The sequence below is a fragment of the Lepisosteus platostomus genome, chromosome 1 (assembly GCF_059453375.1).
Source record: "Lepisosteus platostomus isolate fLepPlt1 chromosome 1, fLepPlt1.hap1, whole genome shotgun sequence".
In the NCBI taxonomy this organism is placed as follows: domain Eukaryota; kingdom Metazoa; phylum Chordata; class Actinopteri; order Semionotiformes; family Lepisosteidae; genus Lepisosteus; species Lepisosteus platostomus.
Window position 1 is genome coordinate 20,212,118 of NC_142611.1, and position 25,501 is coordinate 20,237,618.

A 25,501-nucleotide genomic window follows, 5' to 3' on the forward strand; every position below is an offset into this window, starting at 1 on the left:
TTGGTATTTAGCATGTGTTTCATGTAAAATGAATGACTTGTGAACAACTGCTTGCACCCCATGAAGTGAAACAAATCAAAATGTCTGCAGCTACAGTAAAGTCAATCCCAAATGCCAAATCCCATGTTTCTACTCACCTCTCCACAACCAAGCTCACGGCCTGGGTCAGGTCTGGGTTGGCGACTTGAAGGCGTTTCCATAAGGACCACACAAACTCCTTATCGGCCTGAAGAGAACAATGTGTCAATCAGGTCTAATTTTACCCTGACATATCCATCCATCCATTTTCAAACTGCTTCATCCAATTCAGGGTTGTGAGGGAGAGGGAGCAAAGGGCACAAGGCTGGATAGACCCTGGATGAAATGCCCAGTCCATTGCAGGTCAGACAGATACGGTACAAACACACACTCACACCAGGGCCAGTTTTCCCAGAAGCTACAGTAGTTATCCAACCAACATGTCTTGGTAGGTGGAAACCCATATGAACATGGGGAGAACTTACAAACTCCGCCTTGACATACGTTTTTAAAAATATAGCCACACAGAAAGCAGCTTATCACAGAGAAGCTAATCTGGGCAGAATGTCTTCGGAAAGTGAGACGAATGAAGATCCACTGGCAGAAACAAAGAGAATGTGCAAACACCACGTACAGTATAAGGAGTCCAGTATTGCACTCTGGACTTCATTTTTGTTTTCCATATTGCCAACATGATTAGAGGTCACTCATCTACTGTAGGTTCAAGTTCCAATTTTAGTTATGCAGCAAAGCCAAAATAACAAAATGTTGTAATGGTACTGGACATGACAAATTTCAAATAATAACATAAATGAAATAACATAAATAGTTCCGATATAGAAGGATAGAAGATGACACCAAGCTAAAAATACAAAGTATTGTAACAAAGATGTTCAAAGCCTCATCTTAAATGAGAAAAGTACCTAAAAAGACTTAAAGAAGATTCTGATAAAGTGTTGAAATAGGCTTGTTAATACTGTAGGCTTGTTCATAGTACATCAGCAACAGTTAAATTAAACTCATATCAGGCAATTCATATTTCTTGAAATTAATTACAAATTCTACAGAAAACAAACTATGAAACTATGTTACACAAAATCTGCACACAGAAATAACCTCAAAGTATAACAGTTAGTATAAGAAACAACTAATCAACTGGCTGTCATTGAAACGTTGACATGAAACATATCACAAATCATAGGTGATAAAAATAGTTGACAAGGAAAGTTGCACTGCAGGGGGAATGTAGCAAGTCTGATAAATTTCCAATTCAAATATGCTGGAAGTATTTTCTTCTTTTTTTTTTTAAGATGAATTACATTTAATGAGAAACATCTAAAACTACACAGTTTTGAACATTAAAAGACAGACTGATTCCAATTGACTTAACATAAAATTATCTGTTAAAATACGTTCGTATCATCATAAGATAAAAGTCACTGCTCTCGCTAGAATCTACTGGTCTCCAATTAGTACATGAATCTTGAACCAGATTCAAAAGTGTCTGATCAATTATTTATTAAATGGCAGAGGCAGACCTTGATAGACCATTGGTTGAACATACAAAGTGGAGCAAAGATGGGCAAAATAAAGATCTCACATACTCTGAACCCACATTTGCAGTTAATGATGAATTAAGAACAGTCAGACTTCAAAAAGGTAGTCTCTTATGCTGTCAGGAAGGACCCAGGGTAAGAAATAGAAATGTATCAGGAGCTCCTTGATGCATGTTTGTTTCAGTCAGTTTTCATACTCTCCGAATATACAGCAACACATAGTGACATACAGCCCCTTCCATTTTCCTGACGTACTGTAATGCTTACTGGTTCTGATAAGGCCTTGTCACTTGGCCCAAATCACCGTGGCAAATGCCAAATATAGGCACAAGGATGTATTTGTAATAAAGAGTGGTGACACGCCTCTTCTGCACAGAGAGGGCTGTACTGACATAGAAGATCAGATCTACAGCACTAACAAACCTTGACTGAGAAAACGGATATTCAAAATGCTGTAAAGACAGTCTCTTTCTCTCTCTTTTCATATGGTGTTCTTGTGATATACCTATCAGCAAACAACCTGACAAAGCCAATGAAACCATCAAATTTGTCAGGATGCAAAGTGGATGTCAATTAAGTGGCAATGAATAGGATATTCATTAATTAACTGAATCGGCTTCCCTCAGCTACTGTAGCAATGGACTAATCTGACTTCTTAGATTGACCTTTTAGCCTAAACCGAAGAATGCCGAGCAACATGTGCTTGTCTTGTGACCTTCTCAAGACATCAGGTTTAGTGGTGTGAACACAATTCGTTTCATAGAGTCCAGCTTTCCCAAATTTTAAAACACTGGGCTACATATTTAGCTAGTAGATTCAAATATATGTTATATATTTTCATAAAATGCAATTATTAATTTCAAATAAATAAAGCATATGCATGTTGTTCTTTTAAAAGTTTTTTTAAAAAAAACAGTAATAAAGCAAGCCTAATCACTTTAATCCAAGACTACAGACTTCAATTTCTGTGAATTCTGAATAGATTAATCCCCCCAAAAAAGCATGATTATTTAGCTGAACGGTAAATATGTTAAGAACTAGAAAACGACAAAAAAACTGACTTGATAAATATCTGAAAGCACGCAATGACAGAAATGACTGTAAAATTCAACTGCATTTTTAAAAATGATTCTATGTGATCAGTAATGGAGTGACATCTCATCCAGGGTGTACCCCGCTTTGCACCCATTGCCTGGATAGTTTTGGGCTCCCCAACAACCCTGATTGATAGATGGATTCTATGTGATGATATGACATGTTCTTCATTCACGTACATGTCAGCCACAAACAGCTCTATCTTTCACCAAAAACCCTACAGGCCGTAACTCACTTCCACAAAGTCCTACAACACTTTCCTGACTGAATGTTTCAGGTCAGTAAGGTTTAACAGCATAAATGTTCAAGAGGAGAAGCATTTGTCAATGGGCAGGTATTTTTTTGCATATTGTACTGTAGCGCTTTCGGGTTCACATGGGTATGTGGCCTCGCCGCTGCCGCCTCAGGTCGCCCCACCCCCACCGCTGGGGGCTCGAACCTGAACCTCCGGCGTCACTCAACAGGGAAGCAGCCAGCTAAGCTAAAGGGAGATCTCCCCTCAGCCCGGTGGCTGAGGTCCCTGCTGTTCATATGGAAGGGCGGTGACATCACCGCTTTGGCAAGCCGGCTCACACAACCTGTAATGTCGGCCATATGCTTTACAGTACTATATACTGTATATAAGATTGGTTTTCTGCATACTTCTGAAATATGATTTTTGTTAGTTTTTTTTTTATTCGTACAAAAGCAACCCCTGTTGCTTGCTAAATGCTAGGGATCTTGAAAAGTTAATTAGTTTACAAACTGGCATAAAGTGAATAGCATAGAGCTAGTCTTCAGCTCTTCTGGCCTAGGAATTGGCATACAGTGTTTCTAACTTGGAGGATGTGTATAAAAATAACTCATCCATCCATCCATCCTTCTTATAACTGCTTCTTCCAATTCAGGGTTATAGGGGACCCAGAGACTATCCTGGCAAGCAGTGGGCGCAAGGCAGGGCAAACACAAACACAGACATACACAAACACAAACAAGGGTGTAATTAACATCCTTTCTAGCAGCACCTTCAGATGAAAATGATGACTGTATTTCTACAGTGTTTCAGTCTATGTCAAACAGAAAATTTGCTGTGCAAAGGGAATCACATGCAATTTACCCATTTGTGCTGAAATCGGAGTTCATGTCTTTTTAACATCAGTTCAATTACATTAATACTCATCTTTCAAGAAAAAGTCTAGTTTACACCTGTTGCATAATGTGATACAATGATTTAATCCATGAATAGAGACAAGGTTTGTCAACCTTTTCCAAGATTGTCATATTCATGTCTCCAGTATCTCCAAACAAACTGAAGCAACACAAAGTTGACTTTATGATGACATAATAGCAAAAAGAGTGGTGATGTATACACATTGGTTGCACCTTGAAGGTAAATTCTCTCTCCGTGCTCAAAAATGAAATTCAGTTCAAAGTGGGGGAGAGTGGCACATTTTGAACTTTTTGCTTGCATTTATTTATTTGAAAAGTTTCAATCGGAGCAAAAAGCTGTCAGCGTTATCCTGTGTCATTAATAGGATTGGCTGTCGCAAAGCATACTTTAGCTACTGCAGAATCTCAATCTACCATGGTTACAGAAAGAAACTATTAATCAATTTACAAGAACTACTCGAAAGATAGGTTAAGAAGTAAAATAGGTGTCTGACTATAGAGAGTCGTCTTATCACAGGATACTGGCACATACTGCACTGACTCTAAGAACAAACCAATAACTTCCTCTTATACTACTCATATAATACCAGGACGAAACATGTATGTAGAAACGTCTGTATGGCACACAAAACATCAGCCGTTACCTGACATTGAACGAGCTCTTCGGTGAGGTTTTTTACTTCTTCTTCCAGCAGCAATATTCGACCTCGATCACCCTGCTTTGCAGCCATTGCTATGATGTACAGTATAACCACAATCAGAAGGGACTTGAGGGGGAAAAAACATTACAAAACTCAGTTTCATACAGAATGTAGGAGAGAGCAAATAAGAAAAGATACAAATATTGTATCTGAAACATCACGGATGTGGATATGGCCGAGTAAGAGCCAGTTCAAGATCTCTGAACTTAAGCATTTGATTGCAAATAAAGCAATGCAATTCAAGTCCATTATTAGTCCAAGTATTAGAACAAATATTGTTGAATTTGCACGACTGCAATTTTACTTTCACGTTTTAAGATTTATTTATTACGTTACAGATGGGACTGATATAGCATTCCACCTGTTGGACACGACACCAGTAAAGATTAGAACGTAACTTGCATTCATTTTTAAGATATAACTGGTCATGCGCGGAAATCAATAGTATGTATTACACTTTGTAAATCAGTTAAAGCACCGAACATGTGTACAGTAGCATTTAGCAGTTACTCGGTTGCCCTGGAAACAGCATAGCCTACCGGGTTCAGTAGTGACAGATGACAGGCCAAGAAAGCCTTTAAATGCATAAAGCCGCGTTCCTGTAAATCACGTACCTGTTGTTAAAACTTGTCCCTTGTTAGCCAAGTTTGTTTTCAATGTAATATGTGCTATTTTACATTGTCGAACAATACGCAAAACTCAGTTCCTCCCACAGCTCGCCCTGTTCCGGTAGCAGCTGTCTGTTCAAACCTGCGCGCTGTTTTCCGCCGCAAACTGTTTCCTCTTGTCTAAGCTTCACGGCAGTTCACTACATTTCGTTTCGTAATATGGCTAGAGGACCTGTAGTGAAGGGGAAGCTGATGCAAACTTGTCAGAAGGCAGTTCGTGAAAGAGTGGCGTTGGATTAGTTTTTGGTGTGGTGCTGTGTTATTTCCGTAGTCTCTTTACTTTAGTGCTTTTGTGTAAAAGGAGATGTTTTACAAGTTTTTTTATATCGCTAATAACTGCATGGATGTTTTCGATAATGGATTGTAGTTTGCTACACATCACAAATATGTGCGTGCAACGAAATTAGCGCAAAGAAAATGAAAACTACAAAATATAACGAATGTCAGCACGATAGTTTTGTTTTCAAAGCAAACAAGGTTTAAAGTACAGTAATTTTCCAGTATCCGTTTTCCGTTGTTGGTTCATTTTGTACTCCATCGTAAATGATCCTGGAACTGAATTTTTTAGACTAGGCTCAAGTTTATTGTTCTGATAACGATTTGTGTAGCTTGAACAATTCAAATACTGTACTGTGATTCGTCTCGTATGTTTGCATTTGTAAAGGATTTGAGTGCCTTGTGTCTCGCGTTCACTACAGTACAAAATCATGCGTTGTATGATATACATCATTCATATTTAATGATATCTCTGATAACAAGAGTTATCAGATATCAACAGTTTATGTATGCAAAGATACAATACATAAAAAACAAGGACAAACGTTGAGAAACAGTAGTCTAGAGAAAAAAAATCTGTAAGTTGTTTGATATTGCCAGGCACCACTGTAGTGGGGCAGTTGGTTCTACTGCCCCACAGCTCTTCTGATTTCAGACTGGGGTTCCTTCTCTTTCTGGTTTTACGTGGCCTTCACTAGTTTGCTGGGTGCTCCAGTTTCATCCTACTTTCTATGAGGGTGCCAGTTAAGTTACCTGCTAACTCCACACTGTCCCTGTGTATTTGTATGTGTGCTCTGAGACAGATCACCATCCCAAGCTTGTAGCCCTACTTTGTACCCTGTTGTCCCATGTCCCTAACCAAAAATAAGTAACTTACAACTGCCAATCTGATTTAAGATTTGCACAAAAATGACCACATTTTCATGTAGTTAAAAAGCACCGAATCCCCCCAAAATTCCTATATTTTGCATGTTCTTAGTTTTAGAAAATTAGAATTTTAGAAACAGTATTATTACATACAGTGCTGTAGATTGGAAACAATTCACCTTTTTTTGCATAATGACATTATACCACCTTTACATCACTATTATATTACATCCATATAATTAAAAATAAACTAGTTATAAAAGCATTTAATTGTTAACTATAAATCTTCAGGTGCTCACACCTGAAGAAGGCTTCACAGTGCTGAAGCGTTGTTTTCTCTCTTTTCAGCATGGAATAAACCTATTACTCGTTCCTTTGCAGACTATGCATGCTGATGCAGTTATCCACCTGAACTACTATAAATCTGTAATCCAAATGTTCCACTTGTTAAAAGGTTTCCAAGCCCAAACTAGAAAATAATAATTGAGATTTACAAAAAGCTATTAGTATTTACTATGTTAAGAAAGTGTCAGTAAACTGCACAGATATCAGATTCTGATAATCCCATTTCTTTTTCTGTAATATGTATATTGTTCATACCAAAGAGAATGACTTAAATTTTACACTGAATGAGCAAAGAGAACCTTATGTTCAAGTTATGCTGGCAGCCTATATTTCTTAACAACAGATGGATTATGTCTTGCTATGAGAGACTCCACCCCAGTATTGGAAAACAATGCTTAAATAGATTTGGAAACTATGAATTATGAATAATTATTTTCATAGTCTTCAGCTCTTCTGTGAATTTGGTTTCCTTCATTCAAACAAATCTTATCAGTTTAGTTTTTTTGAAGACCTAAGTTACTTCTAAAAAGAAGTCAATTGATTTGACATGACCACAGAAACAGTGGTTTCTCATTAAGAATCTCATTTGCAATGCAATTTCAGAGTCTCAAGACTGACTCGTAATTCACAACATCTGCCCCATGGGTTGTGTGAAACTTGGCATTTATAAATCATCCTTTTTTCTGCCTGTTTTTTTTCCTATTCCATTCATTTTTGGCATCTATTGTAAATACAATTTAATACAATTTAAATACATGCACTATACAGTGTATATTATCTGTGTAAACTAACCAAATTATCACATATGGAAAAGTAGAATTCAGTACACTGTGATAATACAAAGAAGGCCCACAATTGTCCTTGTGCTGCCAATATCATTACAGGGATTCGAAATATGATCATATTTCTAGCAACAAATTAGTTTTACATTAAGGAGTGAGAATGGTATGTGTCTGAAAAAAAACCGTGAAAGTGACATTTTCTGTCTCAATGAACGTCTTACTTTCTAAGCATTTATCTTAAAATCAACTACTGTCCACATCTGTCTCAAAGAAATTCAAGGATCAAGTTGCTGAAAAGTATTATTAATAATATTGTCATTAAGACATTGTAGGATTTAGCCATTTCTTATCATGTTCAACACTTTCTGTGTTTCTAACATTGTACTGTACACTGTATCTCAATTCATCTACCCATTTTCTATCCGTTTTATCTAATTCAGGGACAGAAGGGAGCTAGAGCCTATCCCAGCAAGCAAAAGACACAAGGCACACTACATCCTGGATGGGACACCAGTCCATCACAGGGCAGACAGCCAGAAACACAGATATACTGCATACACACCCATACCCAGAAGCCAATTAACCTACCAGTATACAGTATTAGAAATTGAATCCAGGGCCCCAGTATTGTGACACAGCAATGCTTGCTGATCAAATATAAATTACAAGTTCTTGATCTTCAGTGGTAGAGTGTGTACATCAGCTTTCGATTCTGTTTTCTATCTACTTGATTTATTTGCGTTGTTGGAAAAAAAACATTTTTTCTTTACTTTGTTATTCTGCCATCTCTTCTTTCTGTTCTCTCCTCACAGTCCAATGCTAACTTGAGTCAGATTCAGAAGGGGAAATTCTGACTTGAGATATCGAGGCATATCTAAAATGTACTGTACCAGAGAAGCTGATGGAAAGATGAGCATCAGTTTGATGTCTTGTTGGTCTATGTAGATTACTTTTAATATAATGGTCATAATGGTTTCCAAATTCAGTGGCCACTTAAAATGCCTGTTAATTATTCATTTGTTTTATTTTTTAATTATGTAACTAGATGAGTCAAGTGAGAACACATTTTCATTTACAATGACAACCTGGAGAGTACATGTATACAGTATACAGTATGTACATAAATATACATGGACAGTATATGTTTTACTACAGCAGTTTGAGTGTAGTACCTTGTTGAAGGTTACAAAAGCAGTGTTACTCTCAAGACTTGAATGCAAAGCGTCCCACAGCTATGTTTTTGCCAAAACCAAAAACCAAACAGTCACTTATCTAGGACATATTTGAATAAACAGCAGTGAAACAAAACACAATACAGTGCTGTAATTCCTTTATCATATTTCAATGGCGACTAAAAATATGTTGTATTTGTTTACATATTATTGTACATACTACATATTTTTTATAAAAACCTATATGCACAGCCGCATAAGAGTGTTTTTTTGTTTGACACAATAAACATTTTAATTGTGGAGATTCATTTGTTTTTAGATTTTATTACAGAAAGTAAACTGCACATCAGGTTTAGAATTTTACAATGCTAATATTGATTACTTCTGTATTCTTCAGAGAAAAGAGCAAAGTAATGCAACATACTGTATACTGTACATACAGTATGAAGGGAAGAGCACTGTAAATTGCATTAGTCATAAATACGTCTTTAAACTGTTATGATTGTTCTAAAGAGTTTAAAAAATCCATCTTAAAGCCCATCTGTTTTAATTGGAGTAGAATCTCAGCCCTGCTATAGCTCTTTGGTATTTTCTTTGAAGTCTTTGATTTATGTTGACTTGTTACTTTCATGTTTTCTGATCATTTCCTTATTTATGAATCCACATTTTTTATAGCTTTCATTGTTATTTATGTTATTCTGTCCGTATCATTTCAAATACTGTGTCTTTTGAGTCTTTTTCACCTTCTTTTGACAGTCTTTTTTAAGTCTTTGTCAAATAGTAGGCATTTCTCCATTGTGTTTTTGTGTACTGTGTTGTTTATATGAAAGATTAATCCACATATGAAAGTCTCTTGTAGCAGTGAGTGAATTCCTCTGTAGGTTTGGTTTTGTTTCATGTTACTAGAGTGTAGTCTTTACCTATTTTGGAAAGCTTTTCTGTAAAATAATTGCTTTAACTTTAACAGGTTGCTTTTCAGACATTCTCATCTCAATTAACCCTTCCTGTCTCAATTTGTTCTTCTTTTCCATGAAACCTCATTAGAAGTCTACCCTCTTTTATTTTAGATTTTATTTGAGAACAATTGAAATATCTGTACTCTGTGTTACATGATTGTTGTATTGGATGAATGTTAAGAGTTAGACTGAATCACAGTAATTTCATTCACTGAAAAACAAAAATCAGCTCATCCAATCTTGAGCTGATGTGATGAGGCTGAGTGGTTTCAGTGCATGGAATGGTGTTTTCATCAACGCATGTCCTCTAAAACTTATATAAAACTGTACAGTGGTATAACATACATACATCCATTTTCTAATCACTTTATCTAGTATAAGGTTGCAACAGAGCAGGGGTCTATCCTGGCAAGCAACAGGTACAAGAAAGAACACTCCCTGGTTGGGACACAGGTACAGTACATCACAGATAATATAATGTGCAAAATGTAACCTGAATTACCTCAATACAAGACACCTTACTTTTAAATGCTCATCTTTTTAACAGGTTACTTTCAAATTAAAATGGACCAAACTGAAATGGTTAAAAAAATCAAATGTATCAATTCCTTTCTATGAATGATGTAAAGCCACATGTACTTTTCATTAGGTTACACAAGTATCCAACTCTTTTTCTGCAAAGTCATTGTCCTGTAGTCATACAGGGAATCATAAATATTCAGGTAGGAGAAATATGAAATACATGTTAATTTATTTTAATTAAACAATTGATTGATTCAATAAAATAACCACGCACAGACAGAACTGAAAATTACGATTACTTCTGAAGTTGTATGTAGTAGGCATTCACAAAAATTCAAGTGTTTTGATTGAGAACTGGGTAATGAAAACAAAAAGTACAGTTATGAAGTGATATAATTAGTGGAGTCCAACAGGGTTTTACATTAGGCTACTGCTCTTCCTAATTTATATCAATGACTAATCTAAATTTTGGTATAGTTACAGAAGTAAACTAGTTTGCAGAAGATACCAAAGAGAATTAGCTAACACTGTAGAAGCAGCAATGGAAATTCAGAAAGACTCCGATTAAATCTGGGTAAACACATGGATACTTAAGATGAACACGTGCAGAGTATTAAACACCAGTAGCAAATATAAGCTGTAGATACAACATGGGAAACACCAAACTTGGAAAGTATACTTACTGTATGAACAAGATTTAGGTATTTATAATGCCTTAGAAAAGTTTTCACCCCCTGCCAATAACATTACATTTTGAGGAATCACAGGTAATGTGTACAGTTTTTGTCAAACTAATTTGTTTTTTGAAAACTGTAATGATCATACTGAACACTAACATACAGTATGAAGGAAGTTGAATGTCAGGAAAATGCCTAGAAGAATTCCAAAGAAGAATTCACAGATTTTTCAAGTATTCCTTGCTTGGCTTTGGGAGTAATTACTGATGTCTGTATTTTGGATAGACCTCAAATAGTTGTAGTGGCATGGTGTAATTTTGTCCATTCTTCCTGGTATAGTTGCTTCAGTTAAAGTTTGGTGAAGATAGTTGCCTGATGAACTATCACTCATGCCTGATACTAGGATTTTGACTGGACCACTCAAGGAAATTCACTTTGTTCTTATCAAACTCCTTAGGTGTAGTCCTGGCTCAGGACTTTGTTCGGCTGAAGTGTGAATTTTTGTCCCAGGTTTAGATTTTTGGGCAGCTCAAGCAAATTTTCATCAAGGATTCGCCTGGACGTTTTTTACCTCAGTCCTGATACGATTCCCAGTCCCTGCTGATGAGGCAACATGCTTGACAGTTGAGATAGTGCTGACTGGATGGTGTGCTCTGTTTGGCTTGCACCAGACAGAAAGCTTTGCATTTACACCACAAAGTTCAATTTTTGTCTAGTCTGACCATAAAACCATCTGCTACATGTCTTCAGAATATTTCATACAAGACTTAAAATGAGTGTTTTTCAGTGGTAGTTTCTAGGTAGTATAATGCACATTCCTCTTCTCTATCATTGACTTCACTTTACTCTAGGGAATAATTATTTTTCCCTTGATCTGTGTCTCTTTACCACCTGATTGTTTTGGGAAACTCCTTGGTCTTTATAGTCAAAATAGAATACCACTGTGTGAATTGCAGCCAGTTTGTCACTTGCTCAAAACTTTACAAACAAGAAATAAAACATAAAATGGTTACATTTACATTAAATGGTTACATACAGTAAATGGTTATGCAGTAGGACAAGAATTAAAGGGTTATTTACAAGAACTGGACTAAAGGGCTATAATACAATGTAAAAAACACTTGTATTTACTTACAAATGATCTGTGAGTGGCACAATGGTGTGGTGGGTCCTGGGTTTGATTCCAGCTGTAGGCATCCACCCATGGGGAGCTTATATGCCAGCAGCCATATTATCCTGCAACTCAAAACTGGCAACCTACAGTACTGAAGCTAAGCAGGTGTGAGCCTAGTCAATACCTGGGTGAGAGACCTCCTGGAGAAATTTAAGGATGCTGCTGGAAGAGGTCTTAGTGGGACCAGCAAGGGGCATTCACCCTGCAGTCTATGTTGGTCCTAATGCCCTACTATGGTGACGGGGACACTGTATTGTAATAAGGTGCTGTCCGTCGGATGACACGTACTGTAAAACTGAGGTCCTGACTCTCTGTGATCATTAAAAATCCTAGGGTGTTTCTCGAAAAGAGTAGAGGTGCAACCCTGGCGTCCTGGCCAATTTTTCCATTGGCCCTTACCAATCATGGCCTCCTAATAATCCCCATCTATGAATTGCTTCATTACTCTGTTCTCCTCCTCACTGATAGCTTATGCGTGGTGAGTGTTCTGGCACACTATGGCTGCCGTCGCATCATCCAGGTGGGGCTACACATTGGTGGTGGTGGAGGGGAGTCCCCATTACCTGGAAAGCGCTTTTGAGTGGAATTTCCAGGAAAGTGCAATATAAGCGTAAGCAATTATTGTATTAATTTCTATATGTTGTCACTGTTTTCATTGATATGTTTTCTAGGTACCTTGGTTTTCTCCACCTCTCAAAAACATGCTCAATCACAAGTCTGACTGACTGTTCTAAATTGTCCCTGTTCTTTATGGCTCTGTGATGTACTGTACTGACTCAACAACACTTGACACTCATGCCGCGCAATAAGAAAGTAGTAAACCAATTGTTGGATAAAAAACACCAAAGACAAATAATAATTAGTTATTAACTAAAAAAATGTTTTGCATTTATCCCATGAAGACAGGTAAATCACAATAGATCTTAGAAGAATAAACCTAAATCAATATGGCATTACTTTATGTTCAAGATTAGGTGCCAACTGCAGACTTCTGACAACGGTATTTCATTTTCTTCAGATTTTCCCCTTACTGCAAGGCAACCAAAAAGCATTAATTTGGGGGGCATTTTGAAATTTTGTATTTGTTTTCAATCTTGAAATTTTAAATTGATTTAATTTCATTTACAGCAACCATTTTATCCTAAGAATGGCAAGACTGAGCAATCGTTGACTTTACTGATAGTGCATCCATTTGGAAGTCCAGGGTTCACTTTTACAAGGCACATTTATAACTTACAGTACTTGCATTTCTAGCTTACAAGTACATCTTAGCTGACTTCCTCCTATTTCATTCATTAAGCGATTATTTCACTGAATATTTTAAAACAGAAGTGTACAATTTTGTAGAAATAATCTCAGCTATTTGTATGGTTGAATAATGCAATGTTTTCTCTCATTTTATATTCTTCACTGTGTTTGACAGGAATTAGTAGGCTACCACCTAGAAGTGCTTTGTGAAACTGGCCCCAGGTTGTAAGTCACAGACTATGTGTAGTGCCGTCTGTCACTTCAGCATAATGGTTATGCACTTCATCTGTGAGTAAATAGGTCTTTTCTGGTTTAAAAACAGATCTGTGCTTGAAACCTCTCACTGAAAATGTTTACTTCCCAGACTTTGCTAAAAAATTCAGTATCAATGTGTGCACTAGAAAAACAATAGGTTACACAGTTAACTTTTTTTTCAGAAAACACTGCCAGGAGGAGTAATTGATCATTGCTTTCATAAGTATCTTATTTAAGCTATGGCAAGACTTCACTAAAATTGCCCTACAGGAGACAGTTCCTTGCTTCCACACTGTGTCAGTGAAGTCTGTAGGGAAAAGAAAACACCAGACTGCTGGTGTAAGCAGTGATGGTGGGTGGACCAGTAGGTGGCGCTCAATGGCAGAGTTTATGAGTAGGTGTGTTCCACTGGTGATCAGTCTAAACTTATCTCTGGGCGTGTGTCCTCTGGCTTATTCAAATTGTTCCATTAATTCAATAAGTGAAGTAATATCTCACCTCTCTACCTGCTGCTGGTGCGTAATGGCTACCTTACATACTGTAGATGAAGCAGGTTCCCTGCTATGTGTGAAGGGATTTTGGGTCATTTGGGATGAAAAGCACTATACAAATGGAAGAAATTATTTTTACCTACTATGTATGTTTATTTAACATCCCTGGCACATTAAATAGATTCCCTGTGTGTGGCCATTTGTTTTAACAACCTAATGTAAAACCATATTGAATAACCAATCTGCAAAGGGTCCCGTTTATAATGTGAGAAACAAAGCAATCAGCTAAATTCCTTCTGCGTGTTATTTCAATCCACTTCCCCTGTGTGAGAAATCTCTTAACGTGTATGATTCTCAGGCCCATCTTTTGTCATTAGATGAGCTTGTCTCAGCTGGGGTCATTTGAACTTCTTCCACCCTTAGAAACATTGACACAAACTTTGTAATTCATCTTTCCTTAGTGAAAGCTGAAATTGCTGAGTGTGTAAGCTTGGTTCTCTGTATGTGCTATTGGTCTTCTTTAGAAGGCTTCTAGGATTCTCTACGGTATCTAGTGGTCACATTGCTCTGATCCTGGCTATTTTACACCTGCCCTTCGATTCTATTTAAAGTTTCTGTAGGCATCGCCCAGTTTTGAAAGAACACACTAAGCAAGTTCTTCATTTTAAATAGAGCTGGATCAAAAGGGATGGATGCATAGGGACACTGTTACTGTGCATGTCAGGATTTGTCCCAGTTACATTCCTCTGCATTTTAAAGGCATCACACACAAAACCTAATGAGTAGCAGTGACACAAAACTTTTTGTACAGTTGAACTGTTATAGTCTGTTTTGAAGGGAAGTGGAAAAAGAAAAATGTAATTTCTGCACAAGATATGCGGGAGATTTTCTGTAGTTTAAGAAAAGGGTTTAAACAACTCTTCTGAATTAGGCTAGGGGGCGCTTTTTACCTCTGCAGGCTTAGGCTGAATTTCTCAGTGAAGATATGCAAAGCTTAGTACTGTGCAACTCAAGTTGCAGCTTTAGCCTGGATGTCTTATCTAAGCCCTGACAAACTGTGAAAGGCAGGAGCAAAGAATTAGACATCAAATGTATAATTCCTTAATGAAGGAATGTATGACAGTTCAATACCAAAAGTGTCTACAGTATATTAATTAAAAAACACTTTATTGCTGTTCCTCTTTTCTAATCAGAAGACAGCATTTAATTGGAACTGTTAAACTATGAGAATTAAAGGAACAAACCTGATCTTTTGTGTCAATTTTTTTAAATCCAGTATTTATGTCTTTTTTTTTTATTTGGCAATGTTAATGTGTTTAATTTACATATAATAATAACATCTGTAGTAAAGGCATTAAGTTGTGTCTGGAATAGAAGGTTTGGCTGTATTACTCACCTCAAAGTTTACATCTCACTTTTTAGAAAACTGCCTTATTCCAGCTGAAGTAAAGTATCCTGACGCGATAACAAACCACCTAATATTTTGAATAATTTATTAATGACATGCCTTACGTATTCTGGCTATAATTAGGCAATAGGACCAATTTTTACGATGACCTAAATGTATTTTTATTCTCAGGCAGCACTGAACCTTTTTTTTCTCTTTTGCACAACACTGAAGTAAATGAGGGACACCATGATGGCACAGTGGTTGGCACTGTTGCAGTTTCTGGGGTACTACAATATCTGCGTGGAGATCCAAATGTGTTCCTCCAGGTGCTCCGGTTTCTTCCACCAGTCCAAAATCATGCTAGCAGGTTAATTGGATTCTGGGAAAATTGGCCCTGGTGTGAGTGTGTGCGTGTTTGTGTGTGTGATAAACTGCCATCCTGTCCAGGGTGTACAGTACCTTCCCTTACACCCATTGCTTGCCAGGATAGGCAAGCAATGGCTCCCCATTGATCCTGAATTGTAGGAAGTGATTAGAAAATGGATGGTGGGATGAAATAAATGAGAGTATTGCATCTAGTCAAAACATAGGAATAGCTATGGCTCATTTTATTATCTTTCTTGCTATTTCTTTCATTTAAATTGACTCACATCTTACAGTTCACTAGCACTTTGAGATCTTACTGTGTATCCCCGATTTGCTGTATTTTCCCAAAGAAAAAAATTGTGACCAGGTCTCCTACACCCAGGCACATTAGAGTTAATAATCAATATTTGGTGTTTTGATTTATTCTGATTTTTACTTGCACATTTTCTGACTTGTTAAGATCTGAAACTGATAAAGCTCCCTTTTAGGGAATGTCAGTGAAATTAAACCGTACTATGTAAATTAAGTTTCGTTTCGGATACCACATATAAGGTTACATTCCCTTACTAATTTTTATTTATTGTTTTCTTGGACTTTGTACAATATTACCTACTGTAATAAACTACTATATTTGTTTCAGACACAAACTTTTAGGAAGTTAATATAATTCTACAGACATACAAAATGATGTTTGATTGATAGGCTGAAAAAGGTGATAATTGTTTTCACCTTGTCATAGACATTTACTATATAGATTATTAAACACATATTAAATGTACGTTTAAGTAAAAGTTACAAAACTATGAAGCATATAAATCAAGAAATATTAAGGAACATCCTAGTCGGCCTAAGTTATATTATTTTTTTGTTTTTATTTACAGTATAAGGCACTTGGCTAGGTTAGGTATTGACACTAAAAAGAGCATATCCTTTTAAATTCATCATCTAAATCAAAACGAGCTAAATTAAATTGTGTTTTGCTTCATTTAACGAAGACTTCTTTCCAAGAATGTGCAAATGAATGACTTAGTTTATCTTAGATAAAAGTCAGATTTGAATATTACCCATACCCACTATTACCTATTGTCACAAAGCCCCCAACCTGAATATTCACTCAATGAAACCTTTGCAGTCAATGATTGTGGCCTTAAGAAATGAATGAATCACCATCCAACGAGACAGATTTTCCTAGAAATGAGGAAGTAGTGAGTGAACGGCATCTGTTTGTCAAGTGGTGAACTGAGCAAGATTTGCCTCAATATGAACAGAATATCCTGGCAACGGAACTGCACAAAATTCACTCCGACGTTGTTAACCTCACTACAATGTCAAAAAAGTCATCTGTGGTGTGAAGGGAGAGGATGCACGCCAATGTGAAGGGTTCTGATCTAGCTGTGCGGAGCTGACCATTTTGCCACAGGAGACCTGGAGGCCTCACCCTTCTCAGCATCTGGAGAAGGAAAATTAGCGTTTGTTTCTCCTACCCGTGACACAGGGACTCTGTTCTGAGAAATCTTTTTGAGAGGGCGTAGGAGGAGAAAAGCTACAGGATCAGATGTTCTCTATTCTCCAGTCATGAATAGTCATTAGGTTTTAAAAGTAATTTAAATAGCCCAATGAATAGAGAATTGCAACGCAGAAGTACAAATGTGGCCATTAAAGAATAGAATGGCCAATTATTTTTTAACCCAGATAATTTATCATAGCCAAATGTATGTTTACCGCAACTCAGCGTGCACAAAACCACACACAGGGGAGAATGAGGAAGTGTAGGCAGACTCCTCCAACTTTCCCACCTGTGGGCCATTTGCCTTTTTAGATGTCACAGGCTGCACCCAAGCTGGAATCTTTTTTACTTGAATCATAGAGCTTGACTAGCACTTAAACAAGAACCTTAGAATTTGTCCATTTACAGTAAGCAATTAAGAACTCACATGGAATGAAATAAAAAAGTACCTAGGCCCTCCTAACCAGGGTTGTAGATTTGTGTTCGAGGGTAAAAAAAAGGCTGCCAAAGTCTATTTATTAATTAATTGCCGAAGAAAGATATTGCTCCCCTTGCTCACAAATTGTTTGCAAAACTCAGGTTAACCTGAAACTGACTTTCCGAACCAGAGTAAACAGGGAGAGCTGTGAATTCTTGAACTTAAAAATCGAAAGGTAAAATTGAGTACAAAATTAAAGTCTTTTTGCTTTGAATATACAAAGCCAAGAACTAAAAACCTTCAGGGATTTCAGAAGCCTGACAGTCTCCGCCTGCCACCTCAGATAAGTAGGCTGTCTACTGAATCATGTTTAGAGCATCTTTCATTCTGTGGAAGATAAATAATACTGAATGCAGGCAGCATTAGGTCGGCTGCTTTGAAGAACAGTTGTTGAACAAATACTTGTTACAGTGACAGTTTGAACTCCATTTGGTAAACCGTGTCATTTTTGTGTATTCATTAAGAAAACGGTTGAAAAGCATCCCAATAGTAAAAAAAAAAAACTTGTTTTATAAGAAGAGCCTGTTCTCAGAGCTCTGTTTCTCTGCACTGAGCAGGTTCCCTAGTGTTATGTCTTGTCAGAACAGTAGATATTTCGCAGATGTGAAATAGGTGGCAGCACAACGCATGCATCTTCAGCAGAGTTTGCCTGAACCCAAGCTGAAAGACTTCAATGAAACTCATGTCAGTTGATTTATAAGGAATACTTGACTTGTCACTCTCCTGGTTCACCTGACAGCATCCCCACGTTTGAACCAGAAAGAGCTCTGGTTTAAATCTCCAGTCACTCTCTCTTCAGTAGAAAATAAAGCACATCAAGGAGAGTCCCAGTCCAGCTTCCCCTGATAAATTTTGACTCTGGAAAATCACAAACCATTTATCCAGAATGGTCACGGTTTCCAGGTTCAATCTAAAAATATTTCAGCTCTTCCATAACATGCTCAGATGGAGAGTCATGTCTTCTCTGACAGCCCTTTCAGTTTATCTTCATAAATCAGGCACTCTTCAGCGTTCTTTGTCCTATCCCTTGTATGAACCCCACATCATGTGCCTTTATCGCTTGCACGCACAGACCTCGTACTCCCACAAGACCTTACAAATCTTTGCACAACTATCTCTGTATAGCCACTTGGCACTTGAGACTTCTTCGTCTGATAACCTTTGGGTCATCCCTAGTCTGTAAAGCCTCTTTATAATAGTGGAATTCATTAAGTTGAATATGACTTCCTGGAGGCAGATGGGATAGGGTCAAGACATGGGCAGTGGCTGCCCATGTGCCACTGCAGAAGTGTGGGAAAAGAGATTAAGTATTGCCCCTTGGGCTTTTAATGGTCAGGGACTGAAATGTAAGGTACTGGTTTTCTGTAAGTAAAATTCCCCATGGGAGGTTGGAGAGCTGTTACCCAGGTAAGAAACTCCTGATAAAGGTAGGTCCAAGGAGCCATTAGACTGAAGATTCTGCTTACTTTCTTCTTTTAATTCCTGCTCTTGTTATGTTGATAACATCCTGGTGAATAAAAGCATGGGGAGTGGAGAGACTCCCTATGTAACGAAGGAGACAAAATGAAGCACGTACTGTATATTCAGCACCTGTATGACCATGGGACACGTTATCTTTTTTTTCCTATTCCTGTTATTTTCATGTCCTGTGTCCTGGAAGTTCTGTGGAACTACCAGATATTTATTAACTAGGTTTGTCCCTATAACCCGTGTACTGCAGTGTAGCCATTTGTCACTTGATGTGCTCCACAGAACCTACCAGACTGAATAAGATAGTATGACTGTTAATCAGACTGTATGACTATCACTGCCATTACTGCAAGCTCACAAAAACCTGTCGTACAGTGTAAGCTGACTGAAGCCCACACAGGCCTGGCAATGCTTGCCCAATGGTATGCCTCTCCTTGAGGAATCCTCATTGCTAGCTAAGGATTTAGCCAGGTCTCAACCCAACCATGTCTCAGCTATGACCTTAGGTAATGGCACAGTAGAATCATTTGGGAAACACTTATTTATCACATTTAGTCTTGTATCATGAGCTTGCTCTCTTTGACAACAATATGCCTGTGTTACGGTTCATTTGCTTCAAGCAGTAGCTTGTAAATGTATTTAAACACCTGATTTCTTCCTCAATTTGTGTTTGAGGTGCATGCAAAACATCCTGATTCAACTTAAATCAATAAAATAATTGAAAACAGGGATCCCCTGTCACCCAGGTAATTAATATTAAGTTAAATAGAAAATAGGCATGTACTGTAGCTAGGTATTGCATATTGTAATGTATACAAAAATGATCACATTTTAGTGTAAAACTAAAAAGTGACACTTTTAATGTTTTAGTATACATGTATGCCACCTGTATGCAGGTTATACTTTTGCCAACCCAAAATGAAAATTTCACGCAGCACATCAAGGAGTTTTGACACGTTTCCTTCGTTTTAGCTTCACCGGGCCTGAGTGTCTCAACCTGACCTGCATACAGATTGAGTTCTGTGATCGTGGGCTCGAACCTGGGTCATGTCTGTAGTTAACCATGACCAGAAGCCCTCCAGTGGAGGCTCAATGATCTGATCATAGATGTGAACTGTGTGTAAAGAGTGGTTGTAACAGAATATGAAAAAAAAACTATCCTAAATTTAAAAATATGTATTATTTCACAACACAACAAATGGCATCCCTGACACTCTAAGCTGTAACTTTCTCTCCCAAGGTAATGAACCAAAACTATCAAGCTATATGTTTGTGTGTGAGAACTTACTGGTATTAAATCTAAAATCGTGCCCCTAAAGAGAATTCTAACATGTCATGAAAGGGCTTCATCTGTAAAATGTCAATTACTAATTCATAAATTTACTTTAAGATTCATTTATCTTATTAAAACAAAAAAATATATATTTGAAAGTTATAGTTTGAAACACTATAAATAATACCTTTTAGAACCAAAGGGTTTTAGGTATTTGTTTCTGTAAATAACATCTTGTTAGCTGTTGGCTTGCCATTTATCAATGCCTCATACATTCCCTATGAATGCAAGCCACATGAGTTATTTATTACTACCAAAAAACATATTAAGCAAACATCAATACAGGGCTTTTAAGTGATAACTACAATGTGGAAGTGAATTTCAGTGATGGTTGGTGACAACTGTAAAGCAGTTTAATTGTGAATTACTTGGATAGATGATACACTGTACTAGCAAGTAAATGTGAATAGATACATTTTTCTTTTCTGACAATACATCTTTTGGAAATCTGGCCACATCTGACTTGAAGGGCAAATATCGTGTTATTCTGAAAGACCAGATTCTGAAAAGAGGAGAATGTTTTAATATCAAAAGATTCTATAATAGAACATCCATTTGGATGAATATGATCCTGCACAGGGACGTGGTCATTTTGACCTCTGCATATCAGCATGTCAGGAAGAAAACCTTCCTGGGTCGATTTGAGTGGCCACACTTTGAAAGCAATAGACAGCTAGTGACCCAAAAAAACAAATTGCCTAAGCTGATCTTTACTCTCGGAAGCTCAATACCTCAAATGCAACCTTTAAGTTTAACTGCAAGCAAGGAGAAGTCCTCTGGGCTGATAAAGCTATTGAGCAGTCACCAATAGTTCAGTAGTTCTGTCTGAAATCACTTTCATGTGAGCTTTAAATTGTAAGAGGTTATTTGACAATCCAAAAATGGGGAGATTTACACTATGAGAAGAGAGATGGTGTGTCAGAATAGACTTCCGCTGTCACTGGAGCTGGTCCAGGCTCCCGCGAAGCATAGTTCAGGACCCTACGCAGACGGTATAATCCGGAAGTGACTGGAATAAGACTTCAAGGGAAACACAGCAGAAGCAGGACGGGATGACAGACAGGGGGGTGTGATGGCTGTGATCTGGTGCTTAGGGGGCGTGGCACAGGCGAACAAGTCCTGAGGTAGTCCAAAGGGTAAACCAGGGCGCAGTCCAGGGTAGAGGAGCCGGGAGAGCCAATTAGAGACAGACAAGATTAAAACCGGAATGGGATCCGGAACAGGAACCAGGAGGATAAAAACAGTAACATGGCCAGATGCTCTGAGCCCTGGACTCAGCTGGTCATGATGCCGTGATGAAGCCTATGCCATTGGGTCTCTCCAGGACCCGCTGGTAGGCGGGCTTCAGGGCATCCGTCTTCCAATGCAGAGCGGGGGATAATGGGAGTGCCAGGCTTAAATAAGGAGACGAAACAAGGGGCAGGTACATGTACTCAACTTAAATATGAAAGGGCAGGAGCTCCCCTAAAATTAGGGATTACGATCATGACAGCTACCTCATATCTTCTGGATTCAAGTCTGGCCTGGGACGTAATCTTTCAGGAGTTTGCATGTTCTCCTCTTATCTGCGAGGAGTTCCTCCCACTATCATGGGTTGAATACAGTACGTGTCTCTAAATTGCCTGCTACAGTACTGTACATGTGTGTCCTACCATTGACTGGCATGCCATCCTGGCTGTAGTTAATAGCTAATTGAGGCTGTAGCTAATTTAGGCTTCAGCTCACCATGACAGTCTAGAGATATATGAGTTACTGATGATGGAGGGATGGTGGATGGATAGATGGTTGGGTATCATATTTATACACATCGATTATAAAGCTAGTTGGCCGATTCAAACAGCTGCACACAGAGAACTGGGTTGTGGAGCAATTCAATTTGGCATACAACACAGTTGTGTACCAAAAGTGAGATCATGGAGTACATGGTCACATGGAAAATGTGTCGTACACACAGTACTAAACAGTTCTAAATTGCTGGTATCCACCAGAAGACACCTCCAAGCCAGCATGGACACAAATGGTTGTCATATTGAGGAGAAAACATATTCTCTGATGTGTACCACTGTTATCAATGGGATAATTCACCCCTGATTCCTTCTGTATATGAGATGAATGTTTTTGTTCAGTGGTGCACAGGTCTCTTGTTGTTTGATCTTATACATTAAACTAAATGACAGGTCTGTGGCTGTCAATGAATTGCAGTGCTGTTTATGGAATCAGTGACTTCACATGTACCTGCCTTCTTGTCTATTGAGAAAATTAGCCCTGCAATGATTTAAAGGCACAAGATTTCAAACTACCAAATAAAACTGGTATACAGTATCCACAGTACAGGACATTTTTCTTCTAGGGGGACAATAAGACCTTTAGAAAATATTTCTGCACATATATAATTTAACATACAGTATGTTTAACCTCAAATCAGTATAGCATAGGTTACATGATGATAATGAAATTATAATGATAATGAAAGGACACTTGATCCTTTCCAACACTGTTCCACCGTAATATGCCAAAGGAGCAGAACGTGAATGACGTTAATAAATTTAGGGGTCATTCTCTGTGTCATGCAAGGCAACAGCTTACTTAGATTTTATGTGGGGAACTCCATCAGCAATGCTAACTCATGATACGGCACTCCGTTGCAGACAGATAATATACACTTTATTTTAGGTACTGTGAGCCCACATGTGCTCAATGTGATTGAGGTTCAGTGGTTGGTCAGGCCATGGAAACTTTCCTTTCAATCTGTGTGTGCCAGGAGGAGCTTGAGCTGAAAACACTGCTGTCTTCAGGCTGGTGACACGGACAGGCATCATTCCCTCATGAAGAGAATCCTGAAGGACTGTATCAGCCAGAAGTTACAGAGGCCCTCAAGTAGACAAGACAGCAACGCATGTTACACACTGATGAGGCATCAGACCTCTCCCACAGCCAGACCAATCCACTGCTATAAACAAGTGAGAACTAGTTTAGAAAAACCCTTTGAAACTGGCCCAGTAAATCTTGAGGCTAGGATTTCATATCTCTGCCACACAACGTGCTCAAGTATTACTGTTTGCATTCATGTTATTAATGTTACTGTTGTTACTGTTAGGTTTAAGCACATGGCAGATGCACAAGGTTACTTACTGTAGGTTGCTAGGAGAAGAAAAGGCAAACCACAAGAACTAAATTTTAGTTTCATTGCAATTCTAGTTTTTTTTTTAAAGCAGTCATATTTGGGTAACTGCGAAGTGGAAATTTAAGAATGACACTGCCTTTATCTTAATAGTTACACTTCACTTAAAGGGCTTAAAGAGAAACTAAAGTTACAGTAGCAAGTCTTATTTCTTTCAGTGTGTGTACTGTAACTATATACAGTAGATATACAGTGTACAACAAGTTGCATATATTTGTATATGTAGCAGATGGCCAATGTTGTAACTAGTTTCTACATGCCTTGTGCTCACTGAGTGCAGTCTCCTGTAATCCCGTGGATGAATGACTAGTACCCTAATTTACTTTCATCTTTAAAATGAATTGTTTTATACACCCTCGTTGGTGATGTATGATTGTACAATACATATATACCCTGTAGATATTTTACTGTATAAATGTAAATACAGCATAAATATGATTTGTGTTGAGTGTTGGTAGCCTTAAATTCTTTATAACAGTATGATTTCTTTGCAGGTCTTACTTTAGAACTTTCAAATGATCATCTGCAACATCATAGTTTGATGTGAAGCATGGATTTTTTTAGGGGTATGCATTAATCTACCTAGGCACAATAATTCATTTTTGGTTTAATCGTATACATTTCGTTCTTTTCAGCAACGAAATACTGATGTTCAATCTTGTATGACACGCTAAACTTCATAAACCTTAGTCTATAGTGTTCGTTCCATAAGAGACTAGCCGGGACAAGACGTGCAGCTACTGTACTATGCTCGCAATTCGCTTATACAGTACCTAAGGTCTACAGGATTGTCTTTTGTAAAAAGAAAAATCTTTACTTATAATTCAAACTGTTAAGTAGATTGCCATACAGTACATGACTGTCTTCCTCCACTAGAAACATGCATTGAAATATCATGTTTTTACAGTACGTCGAAACAGCACCCCTGTCCCTGCAATGAAAGTAAACTAAGTGCTGTGTAAGTACTAATAAGTGGTGTACGGTCTACATGTCTGCAGGGCAGGGTTTTAGTTTAGTTGGCTCAGTGTCACACACAGATGTGACTCTTTACCCCTACACAACACCGTGACGGCTAAAATCCAGCCTAAAAATCACTCAGATTACACTCCAGAGGAAAAGCTACTCGACACGACAGACGAAAATCAAATCTGTAAGCATCTCGTCTAATTCCGAATGCGCCGAACTTCCAGAAATCAACTGAATCTTCTGTTTCCCAGTCAGCAGCGATTGACTGCCTTCAGCAGACTAAGCACTTAAACGCGACCGAGGAGGAACACCAGAGAGCGAGAGAGACGGTCTATTTTTTTCCCCCAGACAAGCGCAGAGGTTTACTGGGATAACTTATTACTGTTCCTGGAGAGGAGAGCCAATAACAGTCAGCGATTTCCTTCTGCAATTTGTGTTCCAGGTTTTGGAAAGGGGACAATAGTGTGTTCTAATACTGAGAACTGCGGTGCTTCACGAGGAACGTCGTCTTGCGCGCAGCAGCAGGCGAGAATTCCGTGCAGAACCGGGTGTAAAAGAAGACGCGTTGCTTCCTTCTTTTAAAGTCATAAAACAATTAATACGGCTGCATCTCAGCAGCACTACCCAGGAGGACACCTTCAGACTTCTCGATTTCCTCAGAGACTGAAAGTGGGGAGAAAAGAAATTCCCCACTTGAGGGCGAAATCATACTTTTCAGGACGTCAAGTTTAAAAGCTACAGGACCTGGGCTCTTCCAGAGACAACATGCAGAAATGGTAAATATGTAAACGGTATGCCTCTTGCTGTATCAAAAATTCATTCAATTTCGTGTTACTCCATACACAGCTCTATGCATGG

The 25,501-nt window shown here is 38.0% G+C and overlaps 2 protein-coding genes across 6 annotated transcripts in view; one reads left to right on the forward strand and one right to left on the reverse strand.

Annotated features, from left to right (window-relative positions):
- cntln (centlein, centrosomal protein) overlaps positions 1-5,291 on the reverse strand; it is a 196,646-nt gene extending 191,355 nt beyond the window's left edge. The window contains exons 1-3 of one of the 2 annotated variants that reach the window (XM_088626938.1): positions 5,134-5,291; positions 4,463-4,585; positions 138-226 (exon numbers count right to left, since the gene is read on the reverse strand). In XM_088626938.1, coding sequence (XP_088483064.1) covers positions 138-226; positions 4,463-4,549 — 176 coding nt within the window. In that variant the 5' untranslated portion in view covers positions 4,550-4,585; positions 5,134-5,291. The remainder of the gene's footprint in view (positions 1-137; positions 227-4,462; positions 4,586-5,133) is intronic. The other variant, XM_088626946.1, reaches the window with a different exon arrangement.
- A 19,375-nt stretch (positions 5,292-24,666) lies between these two features.
- bnc2 (basonuclin zinc finger protein 2) overlaps positions 24,667-25,501 on the forward strand; it is a 275,321-nt gene continuing 274,486 nt past the window's right edge. Inside the window, exon 1 of one of the 4 annotated variants that reach the window (XM_088627016.1) lies at positions 24,667-25,419. In XM_088627016.1, the coding sequence (XP_088483142.1) occupies positions 25,417-25,419 (3 nt within the window). In that variant the 5' untranslated portion in view covers positions 24,667-25,416. Of the gene's footprint in view, positions 25,435-25,501 lie in introns of all 4 variants that reach the window. The other 3 variants (XM_088626984.1, XM_088626962.1, XM_088626973.1) reach the window with 3 other exon arrangements.